Consider the following 18133-nt stretch of genomic DNA (forward strand, 5'->3'; position numbering starts at 1 on the left):
ATTAATTTATAAATTATATTTAATTTATTAATTATTTTATTTTATTCTTTTTAATTTTATACTTAAATAAAAATAAAAATATAATCTGATCAGCTGAAACAATGACTCTTCATTAGGATGGGCTATTATCACTTTACATGTCCAATTTTATTGTTTTGATAAAAAAAAATTTAGCCCAAGTCAAAGCAACCCAACATAAAGTACAAAATTGAATTAACGAATCAAATCAAAATGTTTGTTCTGTTTATATTTTTGATACTGTTCAATTGATTAGTTTTATATGTTTTGGTACTGAACCAATTGATACTCATCTCTAAGCATATACCCATCGTACAAGTGGCTCCGCCGTTGCTAAATCCTATCACAATACCACATATACATAAAAATATTTTTAAAAAAAGATAAGCCAAGAAAATGAACAATAAAATAAAAATTTAAAAAAAAGAACGCTTGACAAAACGCCTCGCATTAGTCATGGTTTGAAATAACTTTGAAATTGACCGAGGATAACCTATCTAGCTAAAGTCAAAATATGCGTTTATAGTAAAATAATCTCAATAACTATCTTGTAACTGGAAGAATATCAAACTGACGCAAGCAATGGAGATCGAGTGAAGCGAAATCCTCTCGCTTGTTGAAAACCTGCAGATCCAATGAAGAACAAAGCAAAGACTTTCTTTCACGAAAAAAGGATGACCACGTGATTTTTTAACAAGTTAGGGTCCGTTTGAATTTCAGTTGGATATAATAGATTATAAAAATAATTAATTAAGTAATAAATTTTAATCATAATTGATTATGTTATGACGCAATATGTTTGTATATTATTTTTTTAAAATTAATTTTAACAGAATTAAAAATATTTGGATAATTTAATCAGAATCAATTTTAATTATATAAATTACTATATAATTTAATTCTTAAATATAAAAAATTAATTTTTTTGAGGATATAAAATTTAAATTTTATTAAGTTAAAAAAAAGAGTTTAATTTTATTTTTATTAAATCATATGATTTATTTATAATTTTCTTGTGGGCTTTTTTTGTAATTTTCTCCAACATTTTTTGATTAACTTTTGGGATTCCATCAACTTACGAAAAAACGCATGTAATATGCAAAAATTAATTTTTATCTTATTTTGACTGTTTGGACAATTTGTTAAAAAAATTAATTTTGGAAGAAAAAAATTAGTTTTTTCCCTTATCTAAACACACTGCTAATAGACTCTGAAAATCCCTTCAAAATAAAAAGTTGCTAGTAAAATTAAAATAAAAAAATAGTTGAAAACTAAGAGAAGAGTATTATAAAAAAAAAAAACAAGAAAGAAATAAGAGATGAGCTCCGCCCCGTTGGATCCATCATTTATGTTCCCTCTAGTTCTACTGTTCTAGGACAAGTGTTTTTTGATGTACGTGCGACTTGTCCATGGGACCGCCGTTCATGCTCCCCTGATTGAAATCAATCACGTCAACGCGTCCTTATTCGGGTGATGAGCGCCCTCACGGGACTCAATTTGGACCTTCTGCATCATTTTCAAATAGTATATGCCATTTATTTAAATTAGTTCTTAAATTAAAATATGCATTAAATTATTTAATTTTGCACATCATTTCATTTTAATTTATTAATTTTATAAAATATTTTTTAATCTTTTGACTCTAACACTATTAATTTTATTTTAATAAATTTTTATACTAAAATTTTAAATATTAAAAAAATATTTTTAAATATTAATATATTAAATTTAATTTTTTAAAATAACAATGATTGACATAAAAAATAATCATTTGAAATTGATAATATTAGAGATAAAAAATTAAAAAGGTACTTCACAAAATTAAAAAATTAAATTAAAATTTTATATAAAGTTTAAGGATTAAAAATATACCTTAATTTATTTTTTAAATATTTTTAATATTGTATCTATTAATATAAAAATTATAAAAAAATTTAATATTAAATTTAAATTATCTTCAATGCTCGTTAGGGAATAACCATCGTAGTACTTATCACCTCTACTGAGACCTAAATCATCCAAACTTAAAAAATTTTTATTTTTATTTTACATTTATTAAAATAAAAATTTGTAAAAATATAAAAGAAATTAATAAATTTGTTTATCACCAATCTGATCAGTACAGATTTAATATGAATGATCAAGTTTAATAAATTTTTTTATAATTTTATAATTTGACTATTCAGAGGTACTATAAAAATTTAGATATAATTTAAATAATCGAATTTAATATTAAAAATTATAAAATTTACAAATAGATCATTTAGATATGCTATGAATAGTTCAGATTCAATATTAAAATTTTTTATAATTTTTACATTAATAGATATAATATTAAAAATATTTAAAAATTAATTTAAATAAATGGCATGGATGATTTTAGAGTAAAATAAAAGGCCCAAGTTGAGCCATGTTTGATGAGCACACGATGCTAATCCTCACAAGTGATAAGTACGCGGTGTGAGAAACAAATTAGAAATAGAGGAAAATAGAAAAGAAATATAAAAGACAAGAGAGAAAGAGAGGGGAACAAGAAATAGAGAGATGAAGGATTAAAATAGGAGAGAGATAAAGAAATTGAAAATATTTATGGGTATTCAATTAAACATAATACCTGACTTATATTGGATCTTATATAGATATTAACAACTAACTCCCCAAAAAACTAAAGTTATTTAATCTTTATTTGTTTATTGTTTGCATATTAATGCCCTCCCCTTGAAAAGCTCTTGACCCCAATGATTGACAATCTGAACCCAATGACAAAAACAATCATTGAAAAAAATAGTACAAACAAACTCGCATATGAACTTTGTGATTTTTTGTCATTGTTTTCCTAATCCTTGCTCAGTACCTACAGTTTCTTCTAAACTGTTAGTTTGAAACTCAATAAGTGGAGTCTATATTGGTCGATTTGGTGAACAATCTATTACATCTAAAGGATGGTTTATGGCCATAAAAATGGAGGTTCTTTGATCGAAGATCATCAACCTCCTCTTGGTTTAATTTCTTTAAGATTTTTGAATTAGGATTTGAAGAAGAAGACCCTTCCATTGAAGATTTGCAAGAACTAAACCCCCTTGCCAATGAAAATGAGGGAGATTCAAGTAGATGTTCAGTCACACCCTTTAAAAAATGAGACCCATTACCTCCGGCTACTATTTTCTCCTCCTTTTCTTTTTTTGATGAGTGCAAAATGCTAGGAGAAGAGTTGTCAAGTCCAAACCAGTACAACTTTTCCCATGTACCTTTATCGAGCGTGTAACATTCTAAAAAATTTAACCTTTAATTAGTTGAATAAGTGAAGTTAATTAAGCAAAAATTAATGTGGTGTGTAGTTATAGAGAGCTAACGAGTGTTTTAGGTCATAATTTCAACCCAAGGATTGAGTCTGAAACTAAATCGAGCCACCCAGGCATCAAAAATTAAGAAAAATAAAAAGAAAGGGCTCTGTGTTACATGCTGTAGCACATTGACAGGATGTTGTGATGCATAGGCCACCACAAGGCAGGAACACCTTTGTAACACATGCTACGGGGTGTGGTACATGCATCGCAGCGCATGGTGACAAATCTATAAAAATAAGTCCCGAAAACATATAAGAAACAAAAAAGGGAGCAAGAAGCTCGTGGAAACCTCTGCTAGGGCTTAGGATTTGGAAGTATTGAGAGTATTTTGAGGCTCCTGAACACTAGATGTAAGTTTCCTGAGATTGCATCTCTCTTCCTCTTCCATTTTTCTTGAACTTAGAAGTTAAAGTTTAGTTGAAAAAGATGATTTTTGATTCATAGATGCTATGAGTTTAAATTCATTGACTTAAATAGAATTAGTGAAAGCTATTTAAGTTCTAAACATATAATTTATGGTGTTGTGAATTTTGATAGTTATGGGGTAATAAATACTTAAAATTTTACCATAAATGAGGTGGTTGGGACAATATGGCTTTATTAATGGCTAGTTGGAAGTTCAATGAAGTTAAAAAAAGTTAGAATAAGTTAATAAATCCTATAAATACCTTTAGAATTGAGGAGAATGAATCTTAAGAGTGTTGAACTAAGTGTTGGAAATTATCCTAAAAGAGGATCTTGAAAATTATTTCATGATTTATTATAGATCAACTACCTATTTGTATCATTCAAGCTTTGTGAAAGCTTTGAGAGTAAGTAATTGATGGATTAACATTTAACCTCTTAAATGTTTGAGGTAATCAGGAAAAAATTTTTCTTGTATTTTTGTGTGTTAATTGATTTATTGATTTAAATATTATAATTGAGATATGTGAAATTATTGAAATACAAGTGTGGCATTATAAGTAGTTCAATGATTATTGCATGTGAAGGGGGTCTAATGATTGTGTATTATAAGAAGTTCAATGATTGCATGTAAATGGAGTTCAATGATTGTGTGTTATGTAAAGTTCAATGACTATGTGAGATGTGAAGTTCTATGATCAATTGTGAATTGAGAAAGTGTAGAGTACAATGAAATAAGTTGACATGTTAATATATGAAATATTTCCATGCCTGTATTTGAGTAACGGTATGCCCTAAAATGTTACAATATTATGCATTACATGATCATGAGAGGTGAGAGTTTGCCTTAGAAGAGAAATAGGGAATTAAAACCCATGTGATAAGGTTACTATTATAGCTCAATGGTTTGCCTGAATTTATTTGTATTTATTGTCTCACTTTTTTAATAAGAGACTGTTCCATTAGTTCAACAAGAGACTCGAACCTAACTAGTTTTTTACTTATTTGATGATGAAGTTAGTTTAGGAAAAATGACATCCCGTAATGTGAGATTTAGGAGAAATTGTGACCCATGAACAAGGTAGGCGACCTTGGCTGAGTAGCCCCTCACACATGAATGGTTAGGGTAGTCTCATTTTATAGACCATTTCAATGTGTTATAGCTTATGGTTTCATGTTAAAGGCACAATGAAGATACAAGAAAAGTATGATCATGTGTATAATGATAAAAGGGCACATAGTTGTCTGTTTTACAACCTTAGTGATGAAAATCTTGTGATTAGTCTTTTATCCATATGAAATTATGTTACCGAGTCATTATCTCATGAGTATATGCTATTATGAAAGAGAAATGTGAACGGTTTCCTTGAATATGTTAAATGATTTGAAAATGATATCTTTGCCACTTGTGGTTAAATCGATTGACATGCATTAATATAAGTTAAATGAACTTTTGTTACTAAGTAATTGCACTTATCCCTTTCTCTTTAATATTATAGGAGCTAGCTCATCAGGTTAAGATTGAGAAAAACTGCCTGAGGCTTAAGATTTCTATCCTAAAATTGTAGGCCTCATTTATTTTGAGTAGTATATGTGTATAATTAATGATAATGTTGCCGACTAGGAGTTTTCATGTGTGCTTACATGCACTGTGTATTGTTCAATGTTAAATTGTGTATTTTAAACCTTAAGTTGTGTATATGATAATTGTGACGTATTAAACAGGGCTAAAATACTAGTGTAGATATACTGTGTATATGATAATAATAGTTGTGTATATGTGATTGATGATGATTAATAAATGATTAATACTATGGAGGCTCCCCTTTCTATTTTAAAATTAAAGGGTTGAGCATTTAAAATATGTTATATATGTTATTTACGAGATATGGTGTATTGTATAGGTTTGTTATGGTCCATTGAGTGTAGTCTAGGTGGTAAATTAGGCTCTCAGCACTTGCAATGTGAATTGACACCCAAGTTGTGTAATAAGATTAAAAAAGAGTGAGTTTTGAAATGAGTGTCTAACTTTTTGATTGGCAAATGTTATGGTTGTGAAATCAATGACATTAGTTAGAGTTAGGAAAAAGCTTTTTATAAACACCTAAATCACATCAATCAAATGTCAAATGAAAAATGGGGCGCGTCAAAAGTTTAACTTTGATGTTGTTAAATGACAACAATATTGCTGTCAAAATTATGCAATACGCTACAATGCATGGCACAAGGGGCATACAAGCCGCGACGCATGCCTGTTTTCTATAATGTTTCACTGTTTACAATTTTTATGCAAATGGTTTGATTTTTTTTTTTGGATTCCTATACTTTCGCATACTAATGAAACTCTGATTTTCAACTTGTAAAAATATTTTCAAGAGTATTAAATTAAAAAAAAACTTGGGATGCTATTGTATAATTTTACAAACTCAATAATCCTATTTGAGATAATACCATGATTACCTTGAATATGGAGTTAATTAGATATTAGTAAGGGAGACCTTATAGGTTAAATTTTTCACGAAACTCTTGGATGTGAAATTTTAGTAAATGAGCTTGGCATATAGCATTTTGCAGTATGATGGGCTTTAATAGTCTAAAGGGCTCAACAAACTTTTCTTATAAGCCCTCAAGACAAGTTTATACTAAATAGTCTTGTCTTAGGTTGAGTTTGCAAACAATTTCATCAAATGAGCTGCTGTAGTTGGCCAAAGTTCCTATTTGTCACATACGCATAATTCAAGTGATGAACATCGAATGCAGAGATGTAATCATCAATCGATTACCAACTAATCAATTAAATTTATAGGAACAAATAATTTTATTTGTAGATATTTAAACTTTGTGTGGTCAAACTTAAAAGGTCTTGATTTCGTGATAATATTATAATTATGAAAATAATATAAAACATAAAAGACATGCTCCCACCGTTTAAAAATATAAGGTATTTTTAACCGAATCTCACCCCAATAAAGTAGTTATCTACTTTCAAACTAATCCTATTTTTTCATATTTATCTTTATTAAATATTTTACAATAAATATAAAGTCATTATCGATAGGGATACTTTTGAGAAAAGGTAATTATTATACCTCAAAAAACTAAAAATATCTTATATTTTTTAACATTTAACTCTTCAAAAAATGTCTTATGTTTTTGAATGAAGGGAGTATGTGAAATCTAGTTTTTATTCTATATGTTATATCTATAATTAAAAGAAAATGAGATTTGTTTACACTACTCTTGTATTTGTGTTAGCACCATTACAATTCTGTTCTTATATTTAAATTATGTACATATTGCTTTCAATATTTTAGAGGCAATATTTTTTAGTTGTTGCCAGAGCTTGCTTCCTCCATTTATCAATTATATACACAATATAAATTTGTAAAAAAATTATATTATTTATGAAAAATTGACAGTCCATTTACTTCTGACTTGAAAGGAAGCACAAAACTCGTGTATATTCTAGGTCGTCATTGTATTAGATTGACGTCAAACCATTTATCATATTCCACCCTTCACGTGGTACGGAACAAAGATTGATAAGCGAAGAAATAATGGATCTTGGACAAGAGGTCCAACATAATTTTCCGTTAGTCAGGGTGAGAAGTCATATAAATCAAAAATACCTGTGTCTCATATATATATATATATATATATATATATATATTCATTAATAATAAAGAAAAGAAAATCTGGGGAATTGGTACTTTCCTTACCGAAGCTTGCCGTGGCATAAGATGATGCCAAAAAGAACGGCACTATATTATAATCAACGAAGAAGAACGGCAAAGGCAGAAATGTAGGCAGGATCGGCCTCAACCCTCATCCTACAAAATGCTTCCTCCTGGGATCCTTAATCTTAATCTTCCAATGGCCACTGTCCAGACTGGAGTTCCTGGCTCTGCTCCTCCACATCATCAATCTCTCGTCCATCTTCTTGGTCAGCCCACAGTAAGATTGCAGATCCTTGGGCATCTTTTCATAAACCTGCCACCACTTCCTGTTGGCGAAGTCACTCGCAAACACACGGTGATCCTTCAGGTCCCAGTTGCAATCATAATCTTTATAACACATCCACGGCTTCAATCCCAGATAATGTATAGCATAAACACCCTCCAGTTCCGTCTCCTTCTCTGCATCCTTGTTCCCTCGACGTTCGTGAAACTTCAGGTGATTCAGCTTCGAAGGCAATCTATGCCACCACGTGAATATCTCGTTCAGAAAGCCCTGATCGCCTCCGTTGTACGACTCCACTTCGAATCTTTTCTTCATCATCTCGTCGAACAAGCACTGGGATGGTTCAATTATCATCAACCCAGAATTGAAAAACGAGAAATCATTTGGTGCGGCTGAGAGCTGAGGGTAAGCGGAGAAGTCGAGGATGTTCTTCAGGACCAGGAGATCGGAATCAATGAATATGACTTTGTCGTACTGTGTGAGTTTCCACAGTTGCAGCTTACTGTAATTCCATCGGTTGTATGAATTCTTTTTGGCGAAGGGGCTGAGGATGCGTTTGATGCGCTTGATCTTCCAGCCTGCGGCTTGAAGGCCTCTTGTGGATTTGGGACTGATGGATTTATCAGCAAGGAGGATTAAGTCTGCGCTGGGCTTGAGGGGATAGTGTTTAAGGGTGTGAAGGATGCTTTGGGCTAAAGCTATTGCGCCACAAACGTAAGCTTCTGAAGAGTGAAGGATTGTGGCGTAGGCTACTCTCGGGGCCCGCGTGGTAGAGTTGTTGTTCTTCAATTGGGCTGATTGTGACATATAATGCCCCCTTAGCTCTTTACCTGCAGCAGAACCACACATGCGTTTGAGCAACAAAACCTCTCAATATAATCTTTGGTCCTGTGGAGAAGAATAAGGGTGAAAGAAAGAAAGCAGCTACATTTTTTGTAAGGTGAACTGGAATTCACTATTTACCTCTGTTGCAATATACAAATAATGTCTAATTTAAACCATCCAAACTCAGCTGCAATGTATAAATCCGTACACTCAAGGGTTCTTTTTTTTTTTTTTGAAGGTACTATTATGCATTGGCAACAATATATTGTGTTATATAATTAGAAATTTACTCTCTCACTATCATTTTCATAAAGCATTTCTAGACTTCTTATTGGAACTAATGAGAGACTACTAACTCATTAATTTTGTCCCAAAAACAACTGTGCCCTTATTTAAACCCATTTTAATGAGAAAACGAGCGAGTACTAACATTAAAAAAGGACAATACAGAAAAGCGGTAATAATTGCTTCTTTGGGTGTTTTTATAAGACTAAACATGTCTTCTAAAAATGTCCCATATTAGGTTGAGTATAAGTAATGGGAGGAGCATAAGTATATCGGAAAAAATATGTCCGACCAGCTCGCACCATACAATTTGAAGGACGGTGATAGTACTTTATTAGGTTGAGTATTACTGGAAGAAACGCATGGATTGAAATTAGCTGGAGCATTGTATGTTGACTGTTCTCCATCACCAATAGTTTGCTTTGAATGTTAATGAAGAATGTTGACCAAAACAGCTACGCAACGTAATCCAGAAAATGACGAACGCGAGGCTGAATCAAGTAGAAAATGGTCGACGTTTGCAATAAATACACCTTCCTGGCAGTGCCATGATTAATGCGTTAAATATTTAATTTATATATATATATATATATATATAATCTTCTCTGTGATCAATTTATTTGATTTAGGAAAAATATCAATAAATTATACGACATTGACCAGATTTATTTTAAATCAAACCTCTAAACTTTTAAAATATTACTATAATTCAAGGATTCTCATTTGATGTATATTAATTCTTTTAGAAAAATAATAAAATTGTTCCTCATTCAAATTAATATCAGAACTATCTTACTTTATTTGTTTATTACCCTATTTTATTTATTCATTTACTTACAAAATGTTATTTATTACTCTACTTCACTTGACCTCATTCTAAATATTTAAAATATCTTAAGACAACTTACTAATTTCTATATTATATATTATTTATTTACTTACAAACTATTATTTATTATTTTATTTCACTTGTTCATTGTTTTACTTTTACTTAATTTCATTTCAGAGAAATGAATAAATGAAGTAGGACCGTTCTGATATCAATATAAGCAAGAAAAAATTTATTATTTTTTAAAAATTTAATATTAAATCAAAACTCTTGAATTGCAATAAAATTTTAAAAATTTAAGGCCTTTGATTTACAATAAATCTAATTGAGGAATCTTTATTAATATTTTCCCCTTGATTTAATATAATTGATAGGACCTTATCCGCCAAAGTCAAATGGAGATATGATTTTATATCTCATAATTAATATAGGTTAAAATGCATAAAAAAATTTTAAATTTTGAGACAGTTACATATAACTCCCTCACTTTAAAAATTTAAAATTAACCTTATTAACTTTTAATTTTATTTCTCAAAACTTTCTATTGTTAATTATGTTGTTTTTCCATGAGAATTAACATGTTTAGCTAAAACATTTTATTAAAAAAAATATTACTTTCTCCGTTTAAAAATGTAAGATATTTTTAATTTTTTGAGGCATAATAATTACATTTTTTTCAAAAGTATCATTATTGATAATAACTTTATATTTTATTGTAAGGTATTTAATAAGACCAAGTATAAAAAATGGTGTTAGTTTGAAAGTAGGTAACTACTTTATTGAGGGGTAAAATTTGATTAAAAATATCTTACATTTTTTAATAGAGAGTATATTGTATGACTATTTATAATAAATTTCTTATATTTTTTAGATAGTTGAGGCATTAATTTAAAAAAATTATTATCATTGTATAAAATTTTAAACATGTATGTTTATATTAGTTTTATTTATGTTTTTCTGTTATCAATGGTGCATGATTTTATTATTTTAAAAAATAAATTTTTATTTATATTTCATATTAGATTAATATAATACATATAGCTAAAATATTTAAAATTTTAAATATTACCATGCTAGATTAATTTATCTTTTAATATTAGAAAAATATAACCATTGATAACAAAAAAATATAAAAAATAATATAAAAGTAAATATTTAAAATTTTATATGATGATAATAACATTTACTTGGGTTATTATCAATGCCTTAATTATTCAAAAGATATGAAAAATTTATTATAAATAGTTATTCAATATAATATTTTTGTTTAATAATATTTTTTTAGTTGAATCAAATTTTAATCCTCATAAAAAATATAATTAATAATAAGGAGTTTTGTAAAATAAAATTAAAAATTAAGGAAGTTAATTTTAAACTTTTAAAGGTGAGGGTTTATATGCAACAGGTTCAAAATTAAGGAAATTTCACACATTTTAGTCATTAATATATAATATAATCCGTCGATCATCCTTCCTACTGGCAAAGACAGATAAAAGGAACAAAACTTGAAAAACGTGATTCTAATCAAAAGAGAACCAGAAACATACCTGTTTCTACAAAATTGGGAGCAATCTGGCATGAACCTACAGGCATAAGCGTTAGCTTCCTGAGCCTGGTTAACTGAGGCTTATACACCCAATACTCGCCTTCATGCGTTACCAGATCATCGCATCTGAAGATCTCAATCATGGGACTACATCTCCCAACGAACACAACATACACCGTTCGATGAGAGTCAACATTCAACCACCCACTCTCCACCGTCAGATTCGCCACCACCAAGTTCACCTGTAACCTAGACACGTCCCTGACTCCTTCATCCTCCCTCCCGCACGGAACCCTGGCCACCACCACATTTAGATCCCGGCGAGTCACCGGCATCGGCATTCTCGGGCACCTCGGTGGGCCCCGTTTCTGATCTTCATCAATCCACTCTGGAAAAAAGTCTTTCCATTTCAAATTCTCATCAACACGATCAAAATTGACAGGCACTGTCTCTACTCGCGGAGGCAGGTGTTGTAATAAGCTAGCGTCGAGTTTTTGATTGATGTTAACGAGACCTACCCTGATCCTGTCGGTCTTTAGATGTCTTGCTATGAAATCGAACCAAGCCGGAGGTTCTGCGATTTCTTGTTCTTCGTGACGAAGCAGGCGATAGGTGAATTTAGGAGGTGGGGATTTCTGGGGCTTAAGTGAGTGGGAAGAGAGAAGGAGGAGCAGAGAGATGAGAAGAAGACAGATAAGAAAAGGTATTTGCATAGAAGACGGATGAGCAGGTGAGGAGGAAGACTTGGAAGAAGCCATGTGAGAGTTGATGAACTAATTCCTACTGCAACTGCTGCGTGTGATTGAGGGTTTCATATATGAGAAGAGGGTCTCTTTTTAATTTCTAAGTAAGATGAATATTGGAGAGACGGCTCTGATGATGCGAGATTGCGCATTCTTACAAATACTTAATGGGTTTTCATAAAAGACATTTTGCATGGCGGCACGTTGAGGTCTACGCGCGCGCGCGGAGATTTCGGAACGGGATCGGCGTGAGAGATGACTTTACTTGCAGAGGAAGATAGTGTTGCAGGAGTGAAAATAGAGTACGAAGGGAAGACAAATCACAAAGATGCATAGGCCAAAACAGACAAGCTGAGTCAAGTATCATGCCACCCATATATGCATTCAGATAACATAAAATGTCTATTTGGATGAAGGATTACCTTGAAATAGTACTCTTAAAGAGCGCTGGGACTTTTAGATAATTATTTCACCCAGAATAAAACTTTAAATTAAGGGGACCCAATTGACATTTTGACAACAAAGGAAAAATTATTAATTGGTGAATGGTTTAGGTTTGTAAGAGAATATTTTGTAAGTTAAGCGAGTGTGTGTGTGTGTGTGTCAATCGCTCACCTAATATGGTACTATTTTTAATCCACCGCGCAGCGTCATACGTGAGAACATTGCATTGGCCAGGCTCGTCTACGATTTGCCTGCCGAACCGAATTGAGATTTTATATATTAATCAATGAGGTTGTTACAACTTAAACGACATAAAACGTGCACGGGTTATCGATTGGCTGAATATTTGTTTTGTAAAGATCAGTCGTTGGGCAATCATTAGCATCCCCGCCAATATTTTCAGTCTCTGCGCGCGGGTGTGTAAATGGAGAGTTCTTTCTCTGTTCTAATTAAATTATGCATTGTATTAATGAGGATTGGGTCGTTAGAAATGGATTCGCTCCTGGTAACCAATTAAAATTTAAATCCCGATTAAGAGAGGGCATCTATTCTAATTAAACATGGTTGGTTACAATAAAAAGCAACTATCTTTCTCTATTCTAATTAAATTATGTATTGTAATGCAATTTTTTAAAAGGTTAGATATTTTTTAAAATGAATGTTACGATGGATGTGCGGACATACACGTAAAGATAAAATTCGAAATGAGCACATACACGAAAAAGTGAGGGTGGCACCTATTGAGGAAAAAATAGTAGAAAATCGGTTGAGATAGTTTGAGCATGTACAAAGAAGACCAAGGGAGGCACCAGTGAGAAGAGTAGAACATATAACTTTGAGTCCGATTAAGAGAGGTAGAGGAAGGCCTAAGAGAATACTCTTGGAAGTTGTTGAACGTGATCTCTTAATTAATAATATTCTTAAAAGCTTGATAAATGATAGAGCACAATGGCGTCTTGCAATCCATGTAGCCGACCCCACCTAGTGGGATAAAGGTTTGTTGTTGTTGTTGTTGTTGTTAGATATTATTTGAGCTTAAAATTAAAACGTCAATGTAATAAGGAGAATCGAGATTTAAGACACAATTGATCCAAGGAGCATAACACGGTCCACTAATAAAAAAGAAAAGCGTGCCACGCGCAAGCTTAACTTAGCCTTGAAGACTCGAGATAACTAGACATACAAGATTATTGAAGGGATATGGTGTATCATGCCATAAATCTCACAAGCCATGTTAATGAATCTTTGATATTTCGTGAACAAGCTCTAAATTTCATAGGATAACAATCTCAACTAAAAAATTATAAAAGGAGTAGAAGATTATAGAAAAAGGATGGACAATCAATCATCAACATCCATTAATATTTTCATTAATTTTTTTTTGCATTTTTAGATAGTTTCTAGAAGTATTTTTAGCTTTGTAACCTTTACAACTTTGTACTCAGTACACTTATTAATCAAAACACTCATTTATTCTGATCTCTTTGCATTTTTGCATTGCATCGAGGCAAATTATGGTAAGAGAGGTTAGGAACATTTTGTTATCTTTGAGACTCAGCGTCTCTAACACGCTTGGTACTTTTTGTTGTTTGTAGGGAACATATATTAAAAAATATAAGACATTTTATATTTATTTTAAAGTGAAACATCTTATTAAACAATGGTAAATAAAAGAAGATGGTGTTAGTTTAAAGATAAGTGACTATTTTATTAGGAGGGTGATGATATTTAGTTAAAAATATTTTAATTTTTTAATGGAGGCAGTACATGTATACAATTTAAATCATATATCATGATATTCCATTAAGGCTTGATCAGGATTAGGTGTGCTTTTTTTTTTTACATTGTTAATAGATCTTTAGTAATAACATATAGAGTCGATAATTTGGGCTAAACCCAACAGGTCAGCCTAAAGCCGCCCAAAAAATTTAAATCCAAGCTTAAAAAAATTATTTTTATTATTTGGGCCAAACCCGATCTAGTTCGGGCTTGACCTGAATACCCGAATAAAAAAATAAATTTTTAAAAAATATATAAAATATGATAAATATTAATTAATTTTTAAGTTTTATATCATTTTATATCAAAATACTATATATATAAGTGTTTTAACGTAGTTATTTTTTTAAAAAAAATAAAAATAGTTAGATTTCATATTTTATTATTTTTAATCAATAAAATAGCTCAAAATAATATTTAAAATATATTTTTTAAAAAAATTTGACTCCTATAAATCATTTGCATGTAAAAAATAATTTTATATTTTTTATAAATTAAGATAATTAATTTTAAAGTAAAAATAAAATTAAAAATAATTTTAAAAATAAAATTTAGGTATGTACGAATTTTCAACTCTGCTACTAGATAAACATAATAAATAAAATAATATTCTTAAATAATTACTTGGTTATTGTCCATGTTAGATTTGGTTAAAAATTAAGAGTAAACTAGAGTAAGAATTCCTTTTATATAAGAGTTAAACAATATAAAAAGTTAAAGAAAAATAATTTCAAAAAAATAATATTTTAATCATAATTAAGTAATTTTTTTATATAACATAATGATGGAAATTTTTTATATTCATAAAAATAAAAAATAAAATTTATCAAAAGTTATTAAAAATTTTAAACTAGTCAAGATAATAATTTTAAGTTAGTAGTCTAACTATGATTGAATTGAGATTAACTTAATCATAATTAAAATAATATAACAATTAAAATATGTAAAATATTTATATATGACTATAATAAGAGCAATATTTAAATAATTAAGACATTAATTTATAAGTAAAGGAAATATTTATAAATAAATTATATATAATATAATAAAATAATAACAGAGCTACTTAAATATAAAGTTGATAAGTTATTTTTTATTTTATTCTTTTAAAATTAAGATAATATTTTACACTTAATAGAATTATTTAAAAATTAAAATTAATTCAAAAATAAAGAAAAATACTTTTAATAAGCTTTAGATATTCGGGCTAACTCGAATAAGCCCGAAGTCTAAAAGTGTTAGGGTTGGATTTGGCTATATAGACTTTTTAAAAGGAGTATGATATTTTAAACTCAATTCAAATAAGATTGATCCGCCTAAATTATTGACTCTAATAATATAACTGGGTAATTTAATTGAAAAATACACACCTAGTGCTCTCCCCCACCCACTTTTTTTTCGAGGCATCTCTTGTTTTTCAAACATAACCCCTTATTTTAAAAAATTAGATTGAATCCTATGCGTTGTATGGATTTTACATGAGAGAGTTAAGAGAAGTAATCTAGATACAAACATTTATGCATATAATGTTAAAATTTTACTAAAGCATGGCAAAAACTTACTATCCTCCTCCATATTCTAAAATTCTCAAACTTTTTGCTAATCATCAATATATATGTCTATAAATCTTGTACAATGAAGGTGATTGGTTATAAAGTTCTTATCTCCTATTGGTCAACATACTTCGGTATAATATTAATTATCCTCTTCCATTGGTCGATTAATTTTTATATAATCAATTTAATTTTAATCTAATATTAATATTATTATTTTATTAGTTGATGTGATTGAGTTTTTTCTGCTAATTGGTTGGCATAATTTAATTTATTTTTATTAATTTTAATTAATTTTTATCTTTTTACGGGATGATCAATTTAAACGTGATTGAATATTTTTTATGGTTTGTTGACAGAATTTAATTTATTTAATTTCTTTATTTTAATTGATTTTTATCTTTTTACAGGATGATCAATTTAGATGTGATTAAATATATTTTTTTGATTGGTTGACAAGATTTAATTTATTTCTTATTTATTTTGATTGATTTTTATTTTTTTCATGGGATGATCAACTTAGATGTGATTGATTTTTTTTTTTGATTAGCTAACAGAATTTAATTTATTTTATTTATTTTAATTGATTTCTCGCTTTTTAGGAAGAAACTCAAGAAAATTGCATCAAAAGAAAAAGAAAGTAACCAATGAAGGTTTAATCATCAAAACAAAAGGGCTATAACCTTAATATGCTCATATGTAGTAAAAGAAACATGAAAGTTAACAGACAGAAATGAATAAAATACAAATTGATGCCAAATCACTATAGTACCTGCACAAAAGAAGACTAGTTAAGATGTTGTCTTGAAAGATGAGTTTTGCTTACATATAATCGATACAACGCTTTGTCCCTTGAAGGTGGGCACCAACTTGCGGGAAGTTGTTTTTGATCCTAATATAGTCATAAGTGCCTCTCGTTAAGAAAATCAAGCAAAAGAGCACTAAAGCCATAAATTGCACTTTCTGTGTTACTCTCCCCGCAGAAGAAAGAAGAGCTATTATAATTTCTAAATCACCCAAATCAACATAGAGACATCTATCCAACCAACAGAGGTCTCTTCCCAGTCATAATTCCTGGTGTTACTCTCCTTGCAAGAGAAAGAAGAGCTATGAAAGATGTTCAGTGAAAGATGCAAAGTCAAAAATACTAATAAGATATAGTCAAAAATTAAGAATGCAAGAAGAAATAAATAAAGAGACAAACAAAATATGAATACGTGAAGATATATGAAGGGCATAAAAATATAGGGGAAGTAATTAGAAAAAACTAACCTTCTGGCACTGTAGCAACAGTTTGAGGGTAATATGATAGAAGATTGGAAAACCAAGATAATCCATAAATACTATGAAGAATGATGAAATTGAAGGGAAGGTTTCCTAAATTCACTTCTTCCATTTTATTTGAAGATGAAATTTGAATCTGTTTGAGGCGGCAAGAGAAGTAGAAGCCAACGAGAAAGAGAATCCCATTTTGAGTGAAAATAATTCCATCGAGAGAACAACAGATATGATTTTGTTTTGAGATTTGAATCCAAGATAGAGAATGGGAGAGATAAAGTTGAGATTAAACAAGGGAAAAGCAATAGATGGATAAAAGAATCATATTCAAATCTCACCTTTCTTCCTCCTGTCTCACTCTCTGACCTAATCGACACCACCAAGATCGAAACAATCAGCTCCCTCACCGTCGCCCACTCCCTCTGTTTCTCTTCATGCCTCATTTCCTGCTGCCGTCATCGTCGACCTCTTTGGCACTGATGCATTCTATGTTGCCCTAGGATTCGGTGCCTCCTCTAACTTCTTTCATTTTATTTGAAGATTGAAGATAAAATTTAAATCCATTGAGGTAGCAAGACAAAGAGAAAACAGGGGAAATAATCCCATTTTGATGGGAAAAAATTGATGGAGAGGGTCAAACAATAGAACAGATTTGATGAGATTATTCTGAAATTTAAAATTTGAATACGAATGATGAGAATAATGATAGGACATGGAGAAATGAGGAAAAGAAATAAGCAAGGTGTATGCGGATGTCATTAATGCTCCCGTGCAATTAGCAAATTACATTACACTCGATCGAAATGAAATTTGAAAATTGGGGGGACTGCATGCTAAACGAATGACCTGGACTATATAATTGGACTCATATTAACTAAAACAAACCAATCAAATTTTGATATTTACATATAACCAATGTCTATCAGCCAATTAGAGTGGATATTTTTTTGGCTAGTCATATCCATTCTACGAGATTTGTAGGATGTAGTTTATGTGTATAATAGAGACGAATAGAGGAGCACATGAGAAACATCCACGACGAGCAGGAAGGGGGATATATGAGAGGGATATATTTGGTAGGTGAACAAAATATACATTACCATCCAAATTAACAGGGGTAT

General features: G+C 30.1%; 1 protein-coding gene across 1 annotated transcript; it reads right to left on the reverse strand.

Moving 5' to 3' along the window:
• Nucleotides 1–7254: 7254 nt before the first annotated feature.
• Nucleotides 7255–12108, reverse strand: LOC129290670 (putative UDP-glucuronate:xylan alpha-glucuronosyltransferase 4). The gene is made up of 2 exons (XM_054927534.1): nucleotides 11217–12108; nucleotides 7255–8560 (listed from the first exon to the last, which is right to left on the reverse strand). Exons 1-2 carry the CDS (start codon nucleotides 11971–11973, stop codon nucleotides 7596–7598), a joined length of 1722 nt encoding a protein of 573 aa, XP_054783509.1. The 5' UTR covers nucleotides 11974–12108; the 3' UTR covers nucleotides 7255–7595.
• Between the last annotated feature and the right edge of the window lie 6025 nt (nucleotides 12109–18133).

This window comes from Prosopis cineraria, unplaced genomic scaffold (genome assembly GCF_029017545.1).
Source record: "Prosopis cineraria cultivar Desert tree isolate PC_DT_omini unplaced genomic scaffold, ASM2901754v1 PC1, whole genome shotgun sequence".
Lineage (NCBI taxonomy): Eukaryota > Viridiplantae > Streptophyta > Magnoliopsida > Fabales > Fabaceae > Prosopis > Prosopis cineraria.

What these genes read in the sequence shown, in the direction of transcription:
- LOC129290670 (XM_054927534.1), bottom strand. Translation starts at nt 11,973, where the DNA reads ATGGCTTCTTCCAAGTCTTCCTCCTCACCTGCTCATCCGTCTTCTATG. An exon ending in TCCCAATTTTGTAGAAACAG is followed by an intron (nt 8,561 to 11,216) that starts GTATGTTTCTGG and finishes GTTCTGCTGCAG; the next exon opens with GTAAAGAGCTAAGGGGGCAT.